Below are 19,101 nucleotides of genomic sequence, written 5' to 3'. Positions count from 1 at the left end.
TATTTTATCTGCAGCAGTACATACAGATCCCATTTAAGCTCCATTAGACAGTGGTACCTCGGGTTACATACGCTTCAGGTTACAGACTCTGCTAACCCAGAAACAGTGCTTCAGGTTAAGAACTTTGCTTCAGGATGAGAACAGAAATCGTGCTCCGGTGGCGCGGCAGCAGCAGGAGGCTCCATTAGCTAAAGTGGTGCTTCAGGTTAAGAACAGTTTCAGGTTAAGTACGGACCTCCAGAACGAATTAAGTACTTAACCTGAGGTACCACTGTATATATTTTTCTCGAGTTAGGAGCGCGTAGTAAAGAAAACATAGTTCGCAAAAAGGCTGAGCGGCGCATGGGAAAAAAATCTATCTATCTATCTATCTATCTATCTATCTATCTATCTATCTATCTATCTATCTGGGTCTGCTGTTAAGACGCCACCTTCGCACCGCCGCTAGGCACCGCAGAACGTTCCGCGCCCGAAAGATGACCTCATCTCCTCCTCAGCTCCGCGTACCTGCAAACCCCGCCTCCCCGCCCACAGCCCAGACTCCCCCTTCCAAGGCGCCCTGTACAGAGAGGAACGCTCGGAGTCGGGTCGAGGAAGTCTCGTTTGTTTCCTTCTTGTCTCTCGCGTGGAGTGTGACGTCAGGGGACGCGCAGAACCAGGAAGCAGCTGCAGAGGCGACATGTGCGGGGGCTGCGTGAAGACCGAGTACCCGTCGCGGGTAAGGGGCGGGCGGAGGCAGGGGCGGGCAGCAGGCGCCCTCTCCTTAATGGCGCCTCTCTCCGCAGGTTCACGAGAATGACCCGCCCCCAGCTTGCTCCAGATCAGCTTGGCACCCGCCACTCTATAGGCTGCCATGAAGCCACCGGGTGTCCCGTTTCTTCCTATATTGGCTTAATATAAGGCGGGCCTCGTCTCTGGGCCCGTCGGAAGTGCTGCTCCATTAGATCTGGGCAGCTACAGTCCGCTCTCGCACACGGGGGTTTAGCAGGGGCTTCCAGGTCAAAAGGTGTGACTTGCAGCCGACAGTCATAACCTCTACTACTTACAAAGTAAGGCCTGTTCCGCGCCCCCCTCCTCAGTGCTGCACTGTTCCCACCCAGTGTCTTCACCTTGGTAATGATTTGTTCGCTTTTAATTGGGACATCCCATGCCCCAGGCAGCTGCGGAAAGTCAGATTCAGAGTAGGTGGATGGAACTGCGTTGAGAATGACTAACCATATTCGTGCAGAATACTGAATGATGGCTGCACCCCAGTTTCCTGCAGGAAGGGTACAACCCTAGGTTAGCCTATCCAGCCATGTCCCATCACCCCAGCCACAGGGCCAGTGGTCATGGATGATGGAAATTGTAGTCCAAAATGTCTGGAGAGTGCCAGTTTGAGAGAGCCTGGTTTAGAACATTTGAAATCCCAGAAAAGCCTCACTGCTGAACTCCGTAAGTGTCTATAGAGTTGCGGTTTACAGGTGACAGAGTGGTTTTAGGTTAAGGTTACCAGATTTTTTTCAATGAATCCGAGGACACTTTTCAACTTCCTACTAAATAGATGGATTTTGTCAGGGGAGTGATTTGTAAATCCGGAGACTGTCCCTGGGAAACGGGGACGTCTGGTAACCTTATTTAGGTTATACTCTATGAATATATTTGCATATATTATGTTAGGATAATTGAGAATATGTGTGTAAAGTAATTCAGTATTACTAGCCCCATATGGTCTATGTGGATGCTGAAGGGAAACAGACAGGCATTGGCACTGAAAAACGGTGGCTTGCCTGAGACCTGAGACCACTAAATGTTTGTGGTTAGCCTAAAACTAGAACTGGAGAGGCCCAGTCATGCTATTAACAACTTTTACATCCTCTGTTAGAGCAAAACTAGATTTTACACCTAGTATATAAATTGTGTCTGTTAAGTTTCCACCTTCATTGCTAATAGCTCTGTATGGAAATCTGTGTAGCCCTGAATAAAAAAAACCCCATTGCTGAATTTTTAAAAAGAAAAAAGCATTTTGTTCTAGTTGCAGAACTCCCATGTATTGCATAATTTGAAAATTAAATTTTATAAGAAGAGAGCATTGGTTTCACAATAATAATTTTGTTCTTCTGAATGCCTTAGGGTAACACCTGCTTGGAGAACGGGTCCTATTTGATGAACTACGTGGGTTGCATTGAATGTAAAAAAAAGGATTTCGTGTTGATAACAAACAAAGTAGCAGAAGATGATGATGGAGAGGAAATTATCACTTATGATCGTAAGGAGGCTGAACTTTTACCAACTGTACAGACGTGCTCAGGGCTTAAGAGGCTCATTCCCAGAAGCCTGTGTGTTGAAAGCTGAATATGTTCAGAAGAAGCACTTTTTATGATGGTTACATTTTCAAATAGGTGGTAGTGATCCACTGTGACATGGTGCTCTCCAGGATACTTTTTGCAGCTGATGGAGGTAGTCATTTTCAGTTGTAAGCGTAACTACATGACCAGATTCTCTCGGAATTGTGGCTGCTGCTGAAAGAAAACCGATGTTCCCATTTCTTTCTATCTGGCTCTTGGGGAAATCTGTCTCTTGCAGTGCCATTCTGGCTACCAGCCCTCCTCTTATTTATTTCCTATAGCTTCCAAGAATGGTTTCTATCCCCATCTCTTTCATCATGCTTGGAAGCTCCTTATTTATTTTATTTCTTTATTGAATTTATATACTGCCCTATACTCACATGTCTTAGGATGATTCACAGAATAAAAATCAAAATATAAAACCACAAAATACATAATAAAAATAAAAATAACAACAACCCAATAACTCCCCCCCTCCCTTCAGTGAAATTGCTTGGAAATGTAATGCATGCAACTTTTGGTGATGATTGACTGAATGAACCACTATTTTTCTTGTGTTACCTGGCTAGTGCCACTCTTTAGAAACCAAATCAGCCATCTTCAAGTCATGTAGAGATGTAAAATTTTCTAAATAAATTTGTCATAAAATTGTGATGTGAGTGAAAGATTTAAGTTGCGATTAGATTAATTACCTAAATGCGAAGGCTGTAAAAAGCAACCGTGTTCAGCAGCTGTGGCAGTGAAAAAAAACTTGTTCTTTTGGAACATCATTCTAAGATTGGATGTATCTTCCTGGATTTTGCCACTTGGCTATTCAAACAATTTTAAATGAGCAACCAAGTGTCGAACTGCGCTGCTTCCCCCTCCAACTTCTCTGTACACCTCTGCTGTTCCTACTCCCCTTTTTCGTAGCTTCTGCTGCTACAATGGCTGTTTCTAGCTGGATGGGCGTTGTTATAGTAGCTACATATGTGCAGCTTCTCTCCTGTCAGTTTGAACAGTGGTAGTGATAGAAAAAGCAAAGTGAACATAGTATGAGAAAGCATAAATAATGGATGTGCACCCCCACATGCTTATGTGTGTGGTGGGCCTAACAAATGTCTTCCTTTGGATTCCTGTCTAACTGGTTGAATATCTTTTTGAAACAAGGGATTGATTCAGAGCATGAGCATGATTGGGGCCTAAGTGGTCCTGCTATCCAGGCTAATGGATCTTTTCTAAATCTATTGGTTTTCCTTTCAGATGTATGTAAGAACTGTCACCATGTGATAGCCAGGCACGAATATACTTTCAGTGTAGTGGACGATTACCAGGTAAAACGCTTGTGACATTCATTAGTCTCCTGTAACTTGTTTGCTTGTTTTTGTGTTAAGCTTCTGTGTCACTAAGATGCAAGAAGTATTGGGATCCAAGGTTGCAGTCCTGTGCGTACATATCTGGGAGTATGCCTCATTGAACATGCCAGGATGTATTTTGAATACATAAGCACAGAATTGTGTTGTGTATAGTTGTAATATAAAATTTCCATCTCTTTTTTTTTGGGGGGGGGGGGATCTAAAGACCATGTGTGATTTGCCTGATATGCTTCTGGGTTGTACTAGCTGCAAAATATGTTGCAGCTGCTACACTGCTTACAGTTATTCATTCTCTCTGTGTGGGTTTTAACAGTCTTTCATTTGGGAAATATGTCAAGGCACTATGAGGTCCATATCAAATGGCAGACTATCCAACAGATATTACCAAACTTCTTTGTCAGTTATGTTTTGCATGGGGGGTGGATGTTGCTTTGCTGATAGCCTCTGATATAAAGATAGCTCTTAATGTTTTACATCATGTTCAGTGGTGATAAGTGCTATTGCTGTCGCTGTCCACGTCCCCTCTTATAGCTGTATTTTCCCCTTTTTGTCTTTTGTTTGCTTATGTAAACAATGTGTTTTCAAAATGTGTGCCGATGGCAGATGGCATAATTGCTTACATTCTGCATGAAGTGCATAGCAGTATTTAGCATCTAATACAGACTGTTGCTTTTTAGAATCTCTGCTTTCATTATATATATGCAGACATGCAAATTTCTAACCCTCAACCAGTTGAAAGAAAAGCAAGGGGGTAAAGTAGAAGGTTTTTTTCCTGTGCTGGCCCAGGCCCACTCTGCACCCACTCACCCACACTGAAAGCCAGGCTTTAGAAGAGTTGGTCAACTTCTGAGCTGTAGGTTCCTGAGTGCAACTTCCCAGACCGAACACAATGTTGTATCTCTGTCTCCCTCTGCTGGGCGGATACTGGATCTTTGTTAACATTCTCTCAGATAATTCATTAGTCCTTATGACTCATGCACAACTGGTAGTGCTTATTAAATTTTCAACTGGATGGTTACACAACCCAGTAGTACTCCTGGGTCGCTACCCGTACATGTGAGAGCCACCACAGTTTCCATTATAATAAAATCCTCTCACATAGGCATATTTCTCTCTTTTTATTAAATGCAGTCACCAAAAGTAGATGATAAAAAGATATGATCAGAAGTGGTAAGGGTGGGCATAGTGGGGAGGATGCAGATTAAAGAGCACTGATTGTAAAGAGTCTTGGAAGATCTGGTGGGACCCATAAGGAGCTTCCATTGTGGCTCCTTGCTTTAAGTGAAAAGTCTTGTGTTCAGTTTCCGCAGTTATTCTGCATTGCCATGTCTATATGCTCTCCATGGTTAAAAAACAAATAGTAGAACTGTGGGTCAAGAACTGTTGAATTCTGCACTCTAGTTCTTGCAACAGTTAAGCAAATATGCATATACCGTATTTTTTTGCTCTATAAGACGCACCAGACCATAAGGCGCACCTAGATTTTGGAGGAGGAAAACAAGAAAAAAAAAAATTCTGAATCCCAGAAGCCAGAACAACAAGAGGGATCTGGCTTCTGGGATAGCCTCTGGCTGTTCTGGCTTCTGGGATAGCCGCGCCAAGCCTCTCCTCGGCAGCAGGATGAAGGCTCCACCTGCCCGAAGAGGCTGCGCACGGCTAAGGCAGAAGCCAGGAGAGGCGCTTCGCTGAAGGGGCGCTGCGTAGCTCTCCCTCTCTGTGCAGCGCCCTTTCAGCGAAGCTGGAGGAGGAACAGAAGGAGCCCCTTCTGTTTTTCCTCCGGCTTTGCAGGACAGGTGCGTCGCTAAAGGGGCGCTGCACAGTTCTCCCTCTCTGCGCAGTGCCCCTTCAGCGAAGCAGGAGGAGGAACAGAAGGAACCCCTTCTGTTCCTCTTCCCGCTTTGCAGGTCAGGCGCGTCACTGAAGGGGCGCTTCGCAGTTCTCCCTCTCTGCGCAGTGCCCTTCGCTCCATAAGACGCACTCACATGTCCCCTTTTTAGGAGGTAAAAGGTGCGTCTTATAGAGCAAAAAATACGGTACTTGCTTTTTTGTATACTTGGGTCTCTGGTATAATTCTGAGAAGGGACAGGGAAATATAGAAGCCTGCTTTTTTGTCTACTCTCCCCCTATTCTGGCATTGCCTGCAAATTTTAAAGATTGTATTTGTGACCATAAGGAGAAGAAAACAGGTTTTTTAAAAAATGAGATCTGAAGTTTTTCTGATGCTAAAGTCTACCCCCAGTACTTCATTTCATTTTAATAGTGTTGCGCCGGTTCTAAGCAGCTGGAATTGTACAGGCATGTCCTCACAATAAAAAAGAAAAAGATGTATTGGCTCATGTAGAAGCAAGTTCTAACAAACATGGCTTCAATATGATGTGACATGGCAAACTGCACATTAAAGGTCTTGGTTTGTAAAACAGCAGCAATTTTGATGACCTGGAGACTTTCCATTGTAGTTTTCAACTAGGTAGATGCTAGATTAGCCTGATGTGGCCTGGCCCACGTTATGGGCAGCAAGTGTTTTCTCTCACTCTCCCAACGTAAGTATGTTTTGTCTCTTGTTCTAGGAATACACCATGCTGTGCATGCTCTGTGGCAGGGCAGAAGATTCTATCAGTGTCTTGCCAGACGATCCTCATCTGATGACTCCATTGTTCTGAGCCTCTTGTTTTTAGCCGATTGTATCATGTTAATTTTGTAACAGCAAGTTATGAAACATGGATTTTTTTTGGGGGGGGGTCCTGTTCAGTCCATGCAGAGTCAAGTGATAGAACCCTCCTCCATGTTTTTAAGTTACAAGCTGCTTACCTCCTCTCCACTAAAGGTACATACTGCTTCCTAAACTAGTAGGTGATAAAGAAGCCCGTTTCCTCTGTGCTGGCTTTAGGGCCTGATTTTTAGGACCCATTGTCAGCTGGCTTTGGTAGGAGAAACAAAAATAATAATTCTGAGAGGGGTTGTTCTGCAGTTGGCTTCATGCAGAAATGATAACAGCATCTGAGAGATAATAGAAATTAATCCTCAGCAGGAAGGAAAGTTGCTGGGCAAGGACTGCCCAGATTATTTCCTTTTCAGTGTCAGGAAAAGTCTTTATCAGTGTTACATATTTAGTGAATTGGCTCAAGTATGGGAGGTGTTGGGTTCCTTTGGCCTTTCTGATGTTGCTGTACTACAACTCCCATTATCTCTGGCCATTGGCCATGCTAGATGGGGCTGATGGGAGTTGTAGCTCAGCAACATCTGGCGGGCCAAAGGTTCCCCACACTTAACACTTGAAAGGTGTTAGTGTTTTAGTTTAACAATTACAGTTCTGTCCTAAGTCAGTACCAGCCTGTGGTCCTTGTCTAGTTCTACCTGGCTTTGGTTGGGTTGTGAAATTAGGCGGGGAGTGGGGAGGATCTGGTGTGAGGCTGAGTAAAATGTGAAGTTGCCCTTCAGGAACAAAGCCAAGTGCTGTAACTTTTCAGCCACTGCTTCTGATAATTCTTGAGTATCAGCCTCTGGATCGCCCATTTTGGAAGTGTACTGTACTATATATTTTGGACAGTAGTTTTGTTCGCTATGCGTTTTGACATCGAAGATAGCAAAACCAAATTTTGCATGGTGGTTTTTGAGATCAAGGAGCAGGTTTTTGTCTATGTTTGAAAACTGTTGGATGCCACTTTGAATTACGATAGTGGACTGAGCCTTTCAAAACTCTGCTGATTTTAACCACTGATTTCAAAGCAAGCAACTCTGGGGACAAAGGCTGCTAGTGCTTGATGAGATGGGTCTTTGGTGTGATCCAGCAAGACAGTTCTTGCATTTGGAATTAAAGCTTTCTTTAAACCCATGGTGTTGGAACTATTTCTTTCCTAAATGGCTAACCGGACCCACTAGAAAATCGCAAGGGTACACTGACAAGCTTCATGGCGAAAATAAAGCATATTTTAGCCATCTTGTTGGACAGCATAGTAGGTGCAGTACAGCTTATGCTTCTGTCCTATTGAAATAAATGAGGCAAATGAGCCTGGGCTGCACCCATTGCATGGGATTGAACCTTGTGCTATTAGGATTATCCCATCAGCACAAGCATTTTTTGCTTGCCAGATCAAACAATCCCCTCTCTTCTTTCCCTGTGTACTGTTCTGGTGGTTCTCCCAACCTCACAGTGCTGATTTTGGCGAAGGGAGGTGTAGAAGCCTTGTTGCGCTAGCAGGACTTCTTGTGCTGGCTCCTGCAAGTGCAACTTTTAAAAAAATCTGTCCCATTTTTTAAATAAAGTGTTACACTAGCCAGCACTTCCTTTAGCAGAATTGCACATTGCTCTCCTTGCTCTGAAGGAAACCCTCTGTTCTTCCCACTTAGTGTTTGTTTCTTGGACCTGTATTGATTTTAATTCCTGGAAGGCCTGACTAAATGGAGTCTGTAATGAGCTTCATAGATTTATTTATATTTTAGACTAAAAGGGGGGAGGGGTCTAACAGGACCTGACTCATTAGATGTCTGTGTTTCTTTCCTCTTGCACTTTAAGCACTTCAGAGGAAAGTCTTTGTATTGCAGCCAGTCAAAAATGTGGTAGCGGCTGATCCCAGTCTCCTCATTCCTGCTGAAGGACTTGCCATAAAATACGGTGCTGTAAATACAGTAAACAGGCCTTGATATTCTGAAGTGCATGAAGAAAACTACAGCAGCCACCTCATTCAATTAACAGCATAAGGGATGCATTGGAAATAATGACCCTGCAAATAACAGGGGCTGTGTTGATGTGCAAAACGCCCATCCTTTCTTTGTGGTCCACAGCATGCTTTTATTATTGCTTTTTATGGTTCTACAATACCTGAAGAGCGTAGACTCTCCCAGGGTCATACAGGTGGACAGCGGCAGTACATGGCGAGTGTTGAATCTCCCTCTTCATCCATCTGGCAATGTGACTCCCGTTAAGAGCAGGCCTTGCTTTGAATGGAAGTCACATCGCATTGTACAGCTGACCCAGTTTGCAAAAGCTGGCCTTGTTCCATACAGCATATTAAGATACCTGCAGAAAGCTGTATCGTGACGGGGGGGGGGAGCATCTCTACTTTGTTCTATCATTCTTTCTGCTCTCTTTAGTCAAAACTTTGCTAATGTGTCTCTTTGTGAGGGTGAAAGGACAGCCGCTGGAGCTGCATTAGGCTCCCCATGATCTTTAAGAGAAGTTTACTGAATAAGCGGGGCATGCATATAGAGACTGGGAATGTAGTTTGATGTGGCAAGCCCAGGTGCAGGGGATTATCATTTAAAATGATCATAATGAATCTCAGCAATTAAATCTCCTGTGCATCTCTGGCATACATCAGACTAGCCTCCCTTAAGCAAAAGGCATTTTGTCAAGACATACTCAGGTTTACCATTTCCTAACTCAGACGTCTCCTTTTGCACCTGCTTCATGCCCTCTCATTCACCTTGACAGTTCAAAAACTGTCATTTGGCACCCCACAATTCTGCTTTACCTTTGTGGCCAGCTCTCCCTGGCTGGTTGGACAGAGTGCCAGCGACGGGGAGTGCTGCAGTCTGCCACTGTCAGATAAAAGCGGGTGGTGGTGGAGGAGGAATGATAAACAGAACTGCAGACATTTCATCTGCCTGCAGAATTCATGAGACCAGGTCAGCTTTTCTGCAGTGGGTGCCAGGTGCATGCCCCTCAAACCTAAATCCCAGATTGGGGCATTTTGCATTTTATTTGCCCTAGGTTAAACAAAGAGTAAACTATGATATAAATTCTTTTATGAGATAGAAGAGGCTTCTGGGTGTTTCCTGAGATGTGCAGAAGAGTATGGTAAAGAGTAGAGCAGGTTCCAATGAGTTGGATGTGAGCAGGAAAAGCATATAAAGAAAAATAGCGACATAAATGGCTCACCTGAGTTCAGCTGGCAAGACAAAAGCAGAAGCAGGAGTTTTGGTGCCGCTGAAAGCGATATAATCAGAAGTGGAGGTAGTAGATTCCATAAAATTAGAATCTTAATTGCCTGATTTTTCTCTGGATTAGGAAGAGCTTCTTCCACTTGCATTGAGTATCAGAACATAAGAAGAGCTTTCTGGATTGAGTCTAGCCTTCTGATCTCACAGTGCCAACCAGATGCTTATGGAAAGCCCCTAAGCAGGAGCTGAGCACCAGAGTACTCTCCTCTCCTGCGGTTTCCAGCAACTGGTATTATGATTTACTTTGCTTAGTAGCAAAGCCCAATTTATTTGCGCTGCACTAGCAATACGTGTTAACAAAGCTGGGCATTTTAATACTTCCTGCATGGAGCTGGGGCAGCATGTAAATTTTCTAACTAGGTATAGTCCCAATATCTTAAGACAAAGGGGCCTGATAGAATACTGCAAGTCATATTTGTTAAGTCTATACTTTCACGGGGGGAATGAATTGTAGCAGGGAATGCTTTTACCTAGCAGAGTTTAGGGTCATTTTTCAAGCCTCGTTGAATGGTTGGCGCCTTTGGGGGATGTGGAAGGACAGAAATATTAAGCTAATAAACGGCCCCCGGTGATTCGGCCTGGTCTTGTACACATACTGCTTTGTTTAATGCCACGATTTATGGGAAATGGGAATAAAAAGGACATCAAAGGCCAGAAATGGGAAACAGACGAGGTTTTTGGCTTTTTCAGCCTAGGAAGCAAAAGCAACCATTTTAAAGGTGTGTGATAAGAAAACAAGGTGGGATTCGTCAACTCATTTATTGGATTCATGAAACAAGGAGTGCCCAGCAAGAAAGGGCCAGGGGATCAGCACCTTTACACCTTTCGGGCCCCCTCCGTTGAGCTTTAGGAGGGCACCGTCACTCAGTAAAAGTCTGATGTTGGCTCTGTCAGGAGCTAGGAGGAAGCACCTGATACACTCAGAAAGAAGGTGAGGGAGTTGGGGCGTGGGGTTTTTTTCTACAGGTGGGCAGGGAGGAGACACCCATGATCACAGCGCAGTGAACGTCAAGCCATTCTTATGACCTGCCTTGCTCCATCAAGACACTTAGAATAATCCAGTGGTGGCTGGTGCCCATTGGGGACAGTAAGTGGAGCCAGTAAGTGGGGCCAGGTCCAATGACAGACAGAGCCCACTAACTCTAGTTTTGCCTCCTTCCTTCTGAGTTCTGCAAGAGCAAAACTGAGAAGGAAGAGGAGGAAGCCACCTCCCAGGGTGTTTGTAAGAAATAAGGTGAGGGCAGGCAGAGGTTGCCCTAATGGACCAGTCTCCACTGGAATAATCTTGGGGATGCTTGTTCTCCTCTTATTTGGCAAGCTTCAGGAGGCGCTGGATGTCGGGCTCGATGTTGGTGGTGAGGAATCGGGGGCTGTAGCGCTTGAAAGGCTCGCCTTCGGGCCCCACCAGGAACTTCTCAAAGTTCCAGGAGATGTCATGGCGGTGCACCGGGCTCCAAATGATGAACTTGGGTTCCATCATGAAACAGGAAGGGTTGTCATCTGGGTAAGGAAGTTTGTCCTTCAAGTAGGCAAAGACGGAGTGGGTGTTCTTGCCGTTCACCTCGCATTTCTGGCAAAGGGTAAAGTTGGGTTCGAATCCGGACCCAGGCCGCACATACTTCAGGCTGTTGAGGATCTCTTCATTCGTGCAGTTCTCCTGATGGAGAGAAGCGGGAAGCACAATGAGCATTGGGACACCCTGTACAGGTCAATCTCAGTCTATCCAGCAGAGTACTTTGGATGCAATCTTGATTTGGTTCCTGCTATGCTCAAATGCATGGCTAGTTTGACTTATGTGAAAGTGTCTTCCTTGCAAGGGCTGAAGCTCGTACAAGAGGATATTGCACAACATTCTGGGGCTGGCTCCCTAGAACAGATGTGAGAAACAAGGATTCTCATTGCTTTCAAGGCAAGAGTTTCATATATGTGTTTATAAGCAATAATTGGTTTCGAATCATCTTCATTTTGACCAGTGGGATGATTTTCCTGTTCTTTTAGCATATTGCAGTATCCCCCTCCCACAGACGCTGCTAGACTCTAGAAGTCTTTCTGGAATTGTAGAATACTGACTCTAAAGTTGGCTGGATTCTGTCAAGTGCTACGTGCAGTGAACCTTTGTTTTTTTATTTTTAAAAGTCTTATGAACACATCTTTTGTTTTCAGACCTTCTTATATGGATCCTATCTGGGGTGGTGAGGAGTGTGGGTTGCATGTGGGAGAGAGGAGTGGGTTGCCCGTCTGCAGCATGAGGCCACCAGATGATTGGCCAAGAGTGACTGTGGCTCTCGGGGAAAAAATAACTTGTTATCTCTATTCTAGGGTGTTAGGTTTCCACAACTGGAAATAACTGTGGTGCATTTGTGGTTCAGTGCCAAGAATATTTTCTCCTTGGGTAGGCTGGCCAATGGCATTTGTTTTATATTCAGGTCCATTGTGTTCAGTGTTTGGCACTGAGGAAGGCTCTGCCTGCTGGAGACAGCACAGAGACAGTTTGAGAGTGTGGACTGGCAATGACCTTAGGTCTTTCTCAGTTCTGTCATTCTAGTCAGGGCTACCTATTTTAGGTTTGTCTGCCGCTTTACAATTTATAGAACAATCCTGTGCCTGTTTACTCAGCAGGAACTCATTGTTCAGGGGGATTTACACTCAAGTAGCAGCAGCCTTGGCGAGACAAACAGTCCTGTTGCAAATTGCACCCATGTCTGCAAACATCCTTACAAAATCCTCATAGCTGGCTCCTAGACTGATGAGAGCTACTTCTACCATCTCCTCTGCTGCCTGCAGTAAAAGGGACAAAGTCATGTGTTTAGTGTGCTAGCACAAAGCCCATGCATTATTGCTAGCAAAGTTTATCCCAGAACAAACAAGTGGCGACAAGTAATTTCCTTTCTGGGCACCTGGCATGATGGGCAACAGAAATCTTCATATGGATTAAGGGCAAGCTCAGGAACTGATGCAAGTAGTGTCAGGATCACAAATGGTGACTGAATTAAACTCCTGACTGATCCCTAGTGAAAAAATAGATGCCAAAATGAAGCAGCTCAAAAAAACTGAAAAGCTAAAGTAAAAATAAAAATCAGTGTATCTAAGTTGATAGCAGAAGAAAGTATAAGTCAATATTTGGGTGGTATACACCTTCTTGAATCAAGCATCTCCCCCCCCCCCCCTTTTTTAAAGAAATTGGCCTCTAATATTTATAATGCAGAAAGATTGGAAATCTAAATATAACATAAGCAATTGTATGAGCTTTTGTTACTTTTTATTAGTTTTTATGATTGCATTTTTTGTAATATTAAGTTTAAACTGTTTTTAACACCCCCCCTGAGACTGTAGGGTGGGTGGAGTGTCATAAATGAAATAATAATAGGAATAGTAAAAACAATGTAACTGGCATAGATAATAATGGCTTTCTCTGGAATCAAGGAGTGATCCAAAGTTTCCTCTGGCAGAGCTACACTTCCCCAAACCCTTAACAAACTACAGTTCTCAGGATTCTTTGGGAGAAGTCATGTGCTTTAAATGTATGATGTGTACACAGACATTCTCTTATAAATTTCTACATTTTTGCTCCAAAGAGAGCCTTTGTGATGCCTTTAAAAGTGGCAATATTATAGGGTCGTAAATATGCTAAATTACATCTTAACAGAAGAGCCAGAATAAGTGTCAATTTATAGCAATTGAATTGTTTCTGAACAATGTATTTGAATTTTATTCACCTGGCACTTTGCTTCTCTCTTCTCCTGAGAATCCTGCAGGATTGAACAGTTATTCAGAAGTCACAGTCCAGGAGTCTTTCGGATAAGTAAAATTATCCCTCCTACACGATACACATGCAGCTTGACCCTCCTGCGTGGAAGCAAAGCCCCATTAAGTTAAAAGGGGCTGCAATCCCTCACTTCTCAAACAAGTGTACATAGGATCCACAAAGGAATGATGATAGGGTATTGAAGAGAATGGGCTTACTTGATGGGGGAGCTGTAGCTTGGCGGAAGAGCATCTGTTTTGCATGCAAAAGGTCCCAGGTTCAATCCCCGGCAGCTCCAGGTAGGGCTGGGAAACACCTGTCTAAAGATTTGGACTGCTGCCGTGCCACCAGTCAGTGTCAACAATACTGAGCCAGATGGTCTGACTTTGTTAAGAGATGGAGCCATCTTTTGCCAATAAAGGCTGGCCAAAGAGAGAATGAACCAGGTCACTTACCTGGTAGCCAAACTGGTTGCAAGGGAAACCCAGCACAACCAACCGCCGAGGGTATTTGCTCTGCAGCTGGTTCATCTGGGTGTAATCCCTCACCGTTGTGCCTCAGAGGGAGGCCACATTTTCTATCAAGACCACCCTCCCTCTGAAGTTGTTGAAATCCACCTTCTCCCCTTGGAGGTCGGTGGCGTTGAGATCGTAGAAAGATTTGGCTATGGGAGTCATGGCTGCAAGGACCACGGGCAGCAGCAACAGGACAGCAGTGAGCCCCTTGCAGATACAGTGACTTGCTTAAAATGCTCCTCTGTGGGTTCATGCGATTGGCTGCACCCGGGTCCTGCCGGGATGGGCGGAAAGTGGAGCCATTGCCTGTTATCGATCCAGCTCTTTACTGATTCGGAACAAAAGGCGCAGGTCAGGCCACGGTGTGTTCCATTGCAAGCATGTAGCTGAGGAAGGATATCCAAGCCACGGTGATACTTAGGCCAGCTCTCAATAATTCATGTTGCTTAAGACAAAGGAGCTTGACTCGGAGAATGCCAGTGTGATCCTCGGGAGTAAGTCCCACTGTGCTCAGTAGAACTTATTCCCTTGGAAATGTGCTTAGCATTGCAGCCTGGGCTGGGAGGGCAAGAACTGAAAATGCAGCGGTTTGTTGCTTTTGTAGTAGCACTTCGGGATCATTAACAGAGGTCAGGAAATAGTTAGGCTGGGCAAAACTATATAGGCTTAGTACTGCATAAGTTCATCCTGCAAATTTCTCTGTGGAGCCCAGTGAAGGCACATTTGCAGTACGATATCAGAGCCGGAATTGGTGTGAAAAATTGGTGTGTTGTAAGAAATTGCTGCTGTTTTGAACCATTTATAGCAGGGCCCGAGAATTGTTTCCTGTTGAATCTGCAACAAAGTGTTGCTGCATGGAGTGCTTCTCTTCTGGGTTCCAGACGCTCCATCTCTCTCCCAGTTTTCCATCCCCGCCCCCAACAGCCTATGAGCATTTCATGTCCACTGAGGTGTAGTGTGTGTGTTTTGAGTAGTGTCTGCATTAAGAGCAGTAGTTCCCAATTAGCTAATTACTGAGGACCTCCTATTTTTCAAAAGCCAAGCCATGGACGCTTTTGAAAATTTTGATAACTAGGGAGCAGGGGGGCGGGAATCCCAGGTGGCACTTACATTGGGGGTGGCATGCCAGATCCTAAGGTGAAGCGCAAGTCCAGGCACCCCCCCAGAGCCCGGTGAACTGCTCCCAAAAGCAGCACAGCCTGGGGCTGGGCTCTTAGTGCGCTGAGCTGCTGTGTCTCCGAATGGCGGCTGAGAAGGATGCAACTGGCACGCACTGGCACCCGGAGTGGGGCTGGGCCTTCAGTGTGCCCAAGCCATGGCGTCTCTCCTGGGAGTAAAAAAGCAGCGTGGGGCTGGCATCCGCCTGCCACCTCCACCTCAGCTGCCCTCCAGCAGGAGGGCGACTGTGAGTGACTGCAGGGCATCAGAGCTGCCTGTTTTCGCAGGCGGTGGTGGGCTGGCGCATGCACACTGCATCCTACTCAGCGGCCCTTCCAGGTGGAGGGCGCTGGAAGGGACACAGTTCTGGCAGCTTGCCCCACCGCCCTGGGCGGCCTAGCTGCAGGGCATGCCCACCCACCCCAGGGGCTTGCTACGTTGCCGACTCTATGGTAGTTACCTCTGCAAAGCAATTTTTTGAACAAAATGTGGGGTGGTAGCCCCTAGTAAGCAGGGGATTTTGTTGTTGTGGTTTAGTCGTTTAGTCGTGTCTGGACTTGGCAAAGAACTCTTAACTTCTGGCTCCGCCTAAACTCAAATCCCCCCAGTTTACTATCCCTAGTACTTCAAGACTCCCAAAAAAGTGCCTGGCTTATCAAAAACTTCACTCTTGTGGCCTATCCCCATAACACCTACTCACTATGGGCCCTACTAAAGCAAACAGTCTAATTGGTCAATGTCTAAAAGCTATCGAGCATCAGAACAACCTGGCCACTATAAGGAAATTCTGCCCTTGGTACGTTCATTTTCCACCTCTCCATTTTGATTCTCTGGCTCCATAGCTGCACAAACTTCTTATCCCAAAATACAGACGTGCTTTTACACTTGTAAGACTGGAGGTTTTGTCATCTGTGGTACTTGAGGGTCGATTCCAAAAGATCCCGCCTGAGAAACGTCTTTGCCCCTGTGGAGATGGTAGCCCCGGAAAAGCGGCTCTCTACAAAGACCTGAGGAACAAGATCATCACCCCACTCGTACTAACCATCCCAGGGCGCTCAACCACTGCCACAATGTCCTTTCTTCTATCAGATCAAAATGAGCAGATAACAGCAAAGGTTGCTAGGTTCATGGCAGGGGCAATCAGAATAAGGGCCACTAACTGACGGCTGAGTCAGGACTTTAAATTGTGCTCTTATATCAAACTTCCTTTTCTGCGTATACTGTAATGTTTTACTGTTGCTATGGCCAATGGCTAATGCGAATAAAGTTTTATCTTACCTTCCAGGCACTCCAGTCTTCCGCTGCCTCCTGTAGAGGATTTTAGGTATACTAGAAAACAAAGTGGGACGTGGATGGTGCTGTGGGTTAAACCACAGAGCCTAGGACTTGCTGATCAGAAGGTCGGCAGTTCGAATCCCCGCGACGGGGTAAGGTCTTGTTGCTCGGTCTCTGCTCCTGCCAACCTAGCAGTTCGAAAGCACATCAAAGTGCAAGTAGATAAATAGGTCCCGCTCCGGCGGGAAGGTAAATAGCGTTCCCGTGCGCTGCTCTGGTTCGCCAGAAGTGGCTTAGTTATGCTGGCCACATGACCCTCATGCTGTATGCTGGCTCCCTCGGCCAGTAAAGGGAGATGAGCGCTGCAACCCCAGAGTCAGTCATGACTGGACCTAATGGTCAGGGGTCCCTTTACCTTAGAAAACAAACTAGGGCTGAGCAATATCTCGTTTTCAACATTGTGATATATCAGTAGCTAAGCATGGTGATATTCTGAAATATCCCAAGGTCTGAAATTGGAGATCAGGCGTGGGGATGAGGGAAAGAGCAGTCATGGAGATCTGGTGGGTGCAGATCAGGCATGGGGATGAGGGGAAGAACAGCTGCAAAGATCGGATGGGTGGGGGGAGGAGAGGAAGCAGAGTCACCTCCATCCACTGCATGGGTTGAGTGGGAGGGGATGGGGATGAGGGGGGGGGGGTCAAGCTGCCGCTGTGGCTGCTGCTCCTTTCCTGCTGACTGAGAAAAGCTGTTCCGCCTCAGTGCCAGGGGAAGGTAGTGCCATGGTGCCTTGAAGCGAGGGCAATCAGCTACCCTGTTTTCCTTCAGCATGAGGGAAGGCAGCTCAAATCAGCAGCAATATCATGCTAGCAGTGATATGTTGCTGTGAATTGCTAGGTCAAAATCGTTATCCTGGTGTGATTTCAAAACCAATGTAACTGATTTGTAAGAAAGACAGTACAACCTGAAAAAAGAGACAAGGCATGTACTTTTGTAAACCAAGAAAATCTTTAATAAAAATATTTTTTTAATAAAAAAAAATCAGTTTTGGCCAATATATTGAAAAATCTCTCAGCGCTAAAACAGACCATAAAATTTGTACTATTACCATGCAAAAATGACAAAATAGTTGGGGGGGGGAGGCAAGGGACGGGGCCATGGACCCCCTGGGTGCATTCTGTAGACCCCCAGGGGTCCCTGGACCTCTAATTGGGAACCACTTGTTTAAAGAAAGAAAAATCAACCAATCTTTCGGGAATAATACGCTGCATCCAAACATAAGTATTATAAGACTTTGTTGGTGGAGGGAGCACCATACAGAGTGTCTGAAGCAGGAATTGGCATCTCTTTTGGAAGCCATGTGTCATGTCTTCTTTTTCTTTCTGAACCACCTCTCTGAGGTGTACTGTTGAGATAGTCCATTTGATACAGTCTGCTGAAGATGTCTATGAAAGGGCCCCAGATAACAGTCACATTTGTCAGCCTTCCTGCAGCTGATGATACAGTTAATCACCACTCTCTCCCTATTCAGACGCTAATGATGATGAAGAACCTGCGTTTTACAGATAGAACAAATACTAGGGGAGGAAGCAGCAGATTCTTTCTGAGCCTTTATGGCAAAAAGGAGCCATTGAGGTTGACAGCAAATTGGTCTCCCGCAAGGCAACAGACTGGCAGCTGGGCTAGTGAATTGACCCAACTCGGTAAGGACTACTAGCCTTTTCCTTGATGCTTATAATTACCACTCAGGATAACCATCTATCAAAAGTAAGAACTCTACATTTGAAAGGGTGTGCAAATTGTCCCTTTGAACATACTGAGGGCACACACAGGTGTATGTAGCAGTGTATGGTATATCATTCGACTAAGCATAAAGGATTGAAAAAAATATTGTCAAGTAACTAGCTTTGCTAAATTGTTATGCGAGCAAAGAACATTTCCTCACATATATTCCTTATGCAATTCGTATTGCTACTGGATTGAATAGATGAGCTGGGCTGGGGGAGGTTTCCAATTCTTTGATTGTAAAGAGCGGCTAATTGGGTGCTTCAGACCTGGCAGAGAAGATACCGCTTAGCAGATCCTCATAGTTAGTGAATTGCAGGCCAATGGCTCTTAACGGCTGTCTGCATTAATGGTTGGCAGAGATCAAAATGGGTTGCTCTTTTCCTTTCCTTTTCCAGCTTTCTCTATGTAAAAGGTAAAGGGACCCCCCCCCCCCGGCCGTTAAGTGTCAGGGGTGTCACTGTTGCTTACCTGGATGGGGAGGGAACAAGACGTTTGGGGCCACGCAGTTGCACCGCTGGGAACATCAGGTTGGCTGGTGGTCAACCCATAGCTCTGACCTCACCATTGTCCCACCCAGCCAGCCCCAGCCAGGTAAGCAGCAGCAACATCGGTGTCAGAAGGGGCAGTTTCGCCCAGCACAAACACAGCTGAGGTACAGTGAACTTCGGTATTTGTTGGAGTGGTTTAACACTGTATCTTCACCTATGCTCAACATGTATATTTTCAATTAAGAACAAGTATTATGACAAAACAATGGAATGCCTCCAGTGCCCTCATCTCAAAATGAGACCCGGCCCAGTTAAGAACAACTCCCCTGAAATGTCTCATGGTTCAATGAAGTAGAGGTGGCATTACAGTATTTATCATGTCTTGTGTCAACCTAGAATAGATGCAAACCTTTCTCATAATAGTTTTTTTATTGACTGCTGAGGTCTGTTCTGAGAATTATAGCAGTGTTTTGAAAGGAAAAAAGAAAAATTACTTCCACTGCTGCAATG

At 45.3% G+C, this 19,101-nt stretch overlaps 2 protein-coding genes across 2 annotated transcripts; one reads left to right on the top strand and one right to left on the bottom strand.

The window, feature by feature from the left end:
* The first annotated feature begins 558 nt into the window (after nt 1-558).
* Nucleotides 559-7,514, top strand: CHURC1 (churchill domain containing 1). The gene is made up of 4 exons (XM_079986251.1): nt 559-718; nt 2,113-2,248; nt 3,570-3,640; nt 6,250-7,514. Exons 1-4 carry the CDS (start codon nt 680-682, stop codon nt 6,340-6,342), a joined length of 339 nt encoding a protein of 112 aa, XP_079842377.1. The 5' UTR covers nt 559-679; the 3' UTR covers nt 6,343-7,514.
* On the bottom strand, nt 6,971-14,097 carry GPX2 (glutathione peroxidase 2). Its single transcript, XM_079986265.1, has 2 exons — nt 13,823-14,097; nt 6,971-11,279 (listed from the first exon to the last, which is right to left on the bottom strand). Exons 1-2 carry the CDS (start codon nt 14,042-14,044, stop codon nt 10,929-10,931), a joined length of 573 nt encoding a protein of 190 aa, XP_079842391.1. The 5' UTR covers nt 14,045-14,097; the 3' UTR covers nt 6,971-10,928.
* Nucleotides 14,098-19,101: the final 5,004 nt, after the last annotated feature.

Source organism: Podarcis cretensis (assembly GCF_951804945.1).
Source record: "Podarcis cretensis genome assembly, chromosome: 1".
NCBI classification, from domain to species: Eukaryota; Metazoa; Chordata; class Lepidosauria; order Squamata; family Lacertidae; genus Podarcis; species Podarcis cretensis.
This window is presented reverse-complemented; position numbering and strand designations above follow the sequence as displayed.

Coding starts and splice junctions, on each gene's coding strand:
- CHURC1 (XM_079986251.1), top strand. CDS start 680: ATGTGCGGGGGCTGCGTGAAGACCGAGTACCCGTCGCGG. Junction 2,249..3,569: donor GGAAATTATCACTTATGATC/GTAAGGAGGCTG, acceptor TTTTCCTTTCAG/ATGTATGTAAGAACTGTCAC. Junction 3,641..6,249: donor GTGTAGTGGACGATTACCAG/GTAAAACGCTTG, acceptor CTCTTGTTCTAG/GAATACACCATGCTGTGCAT.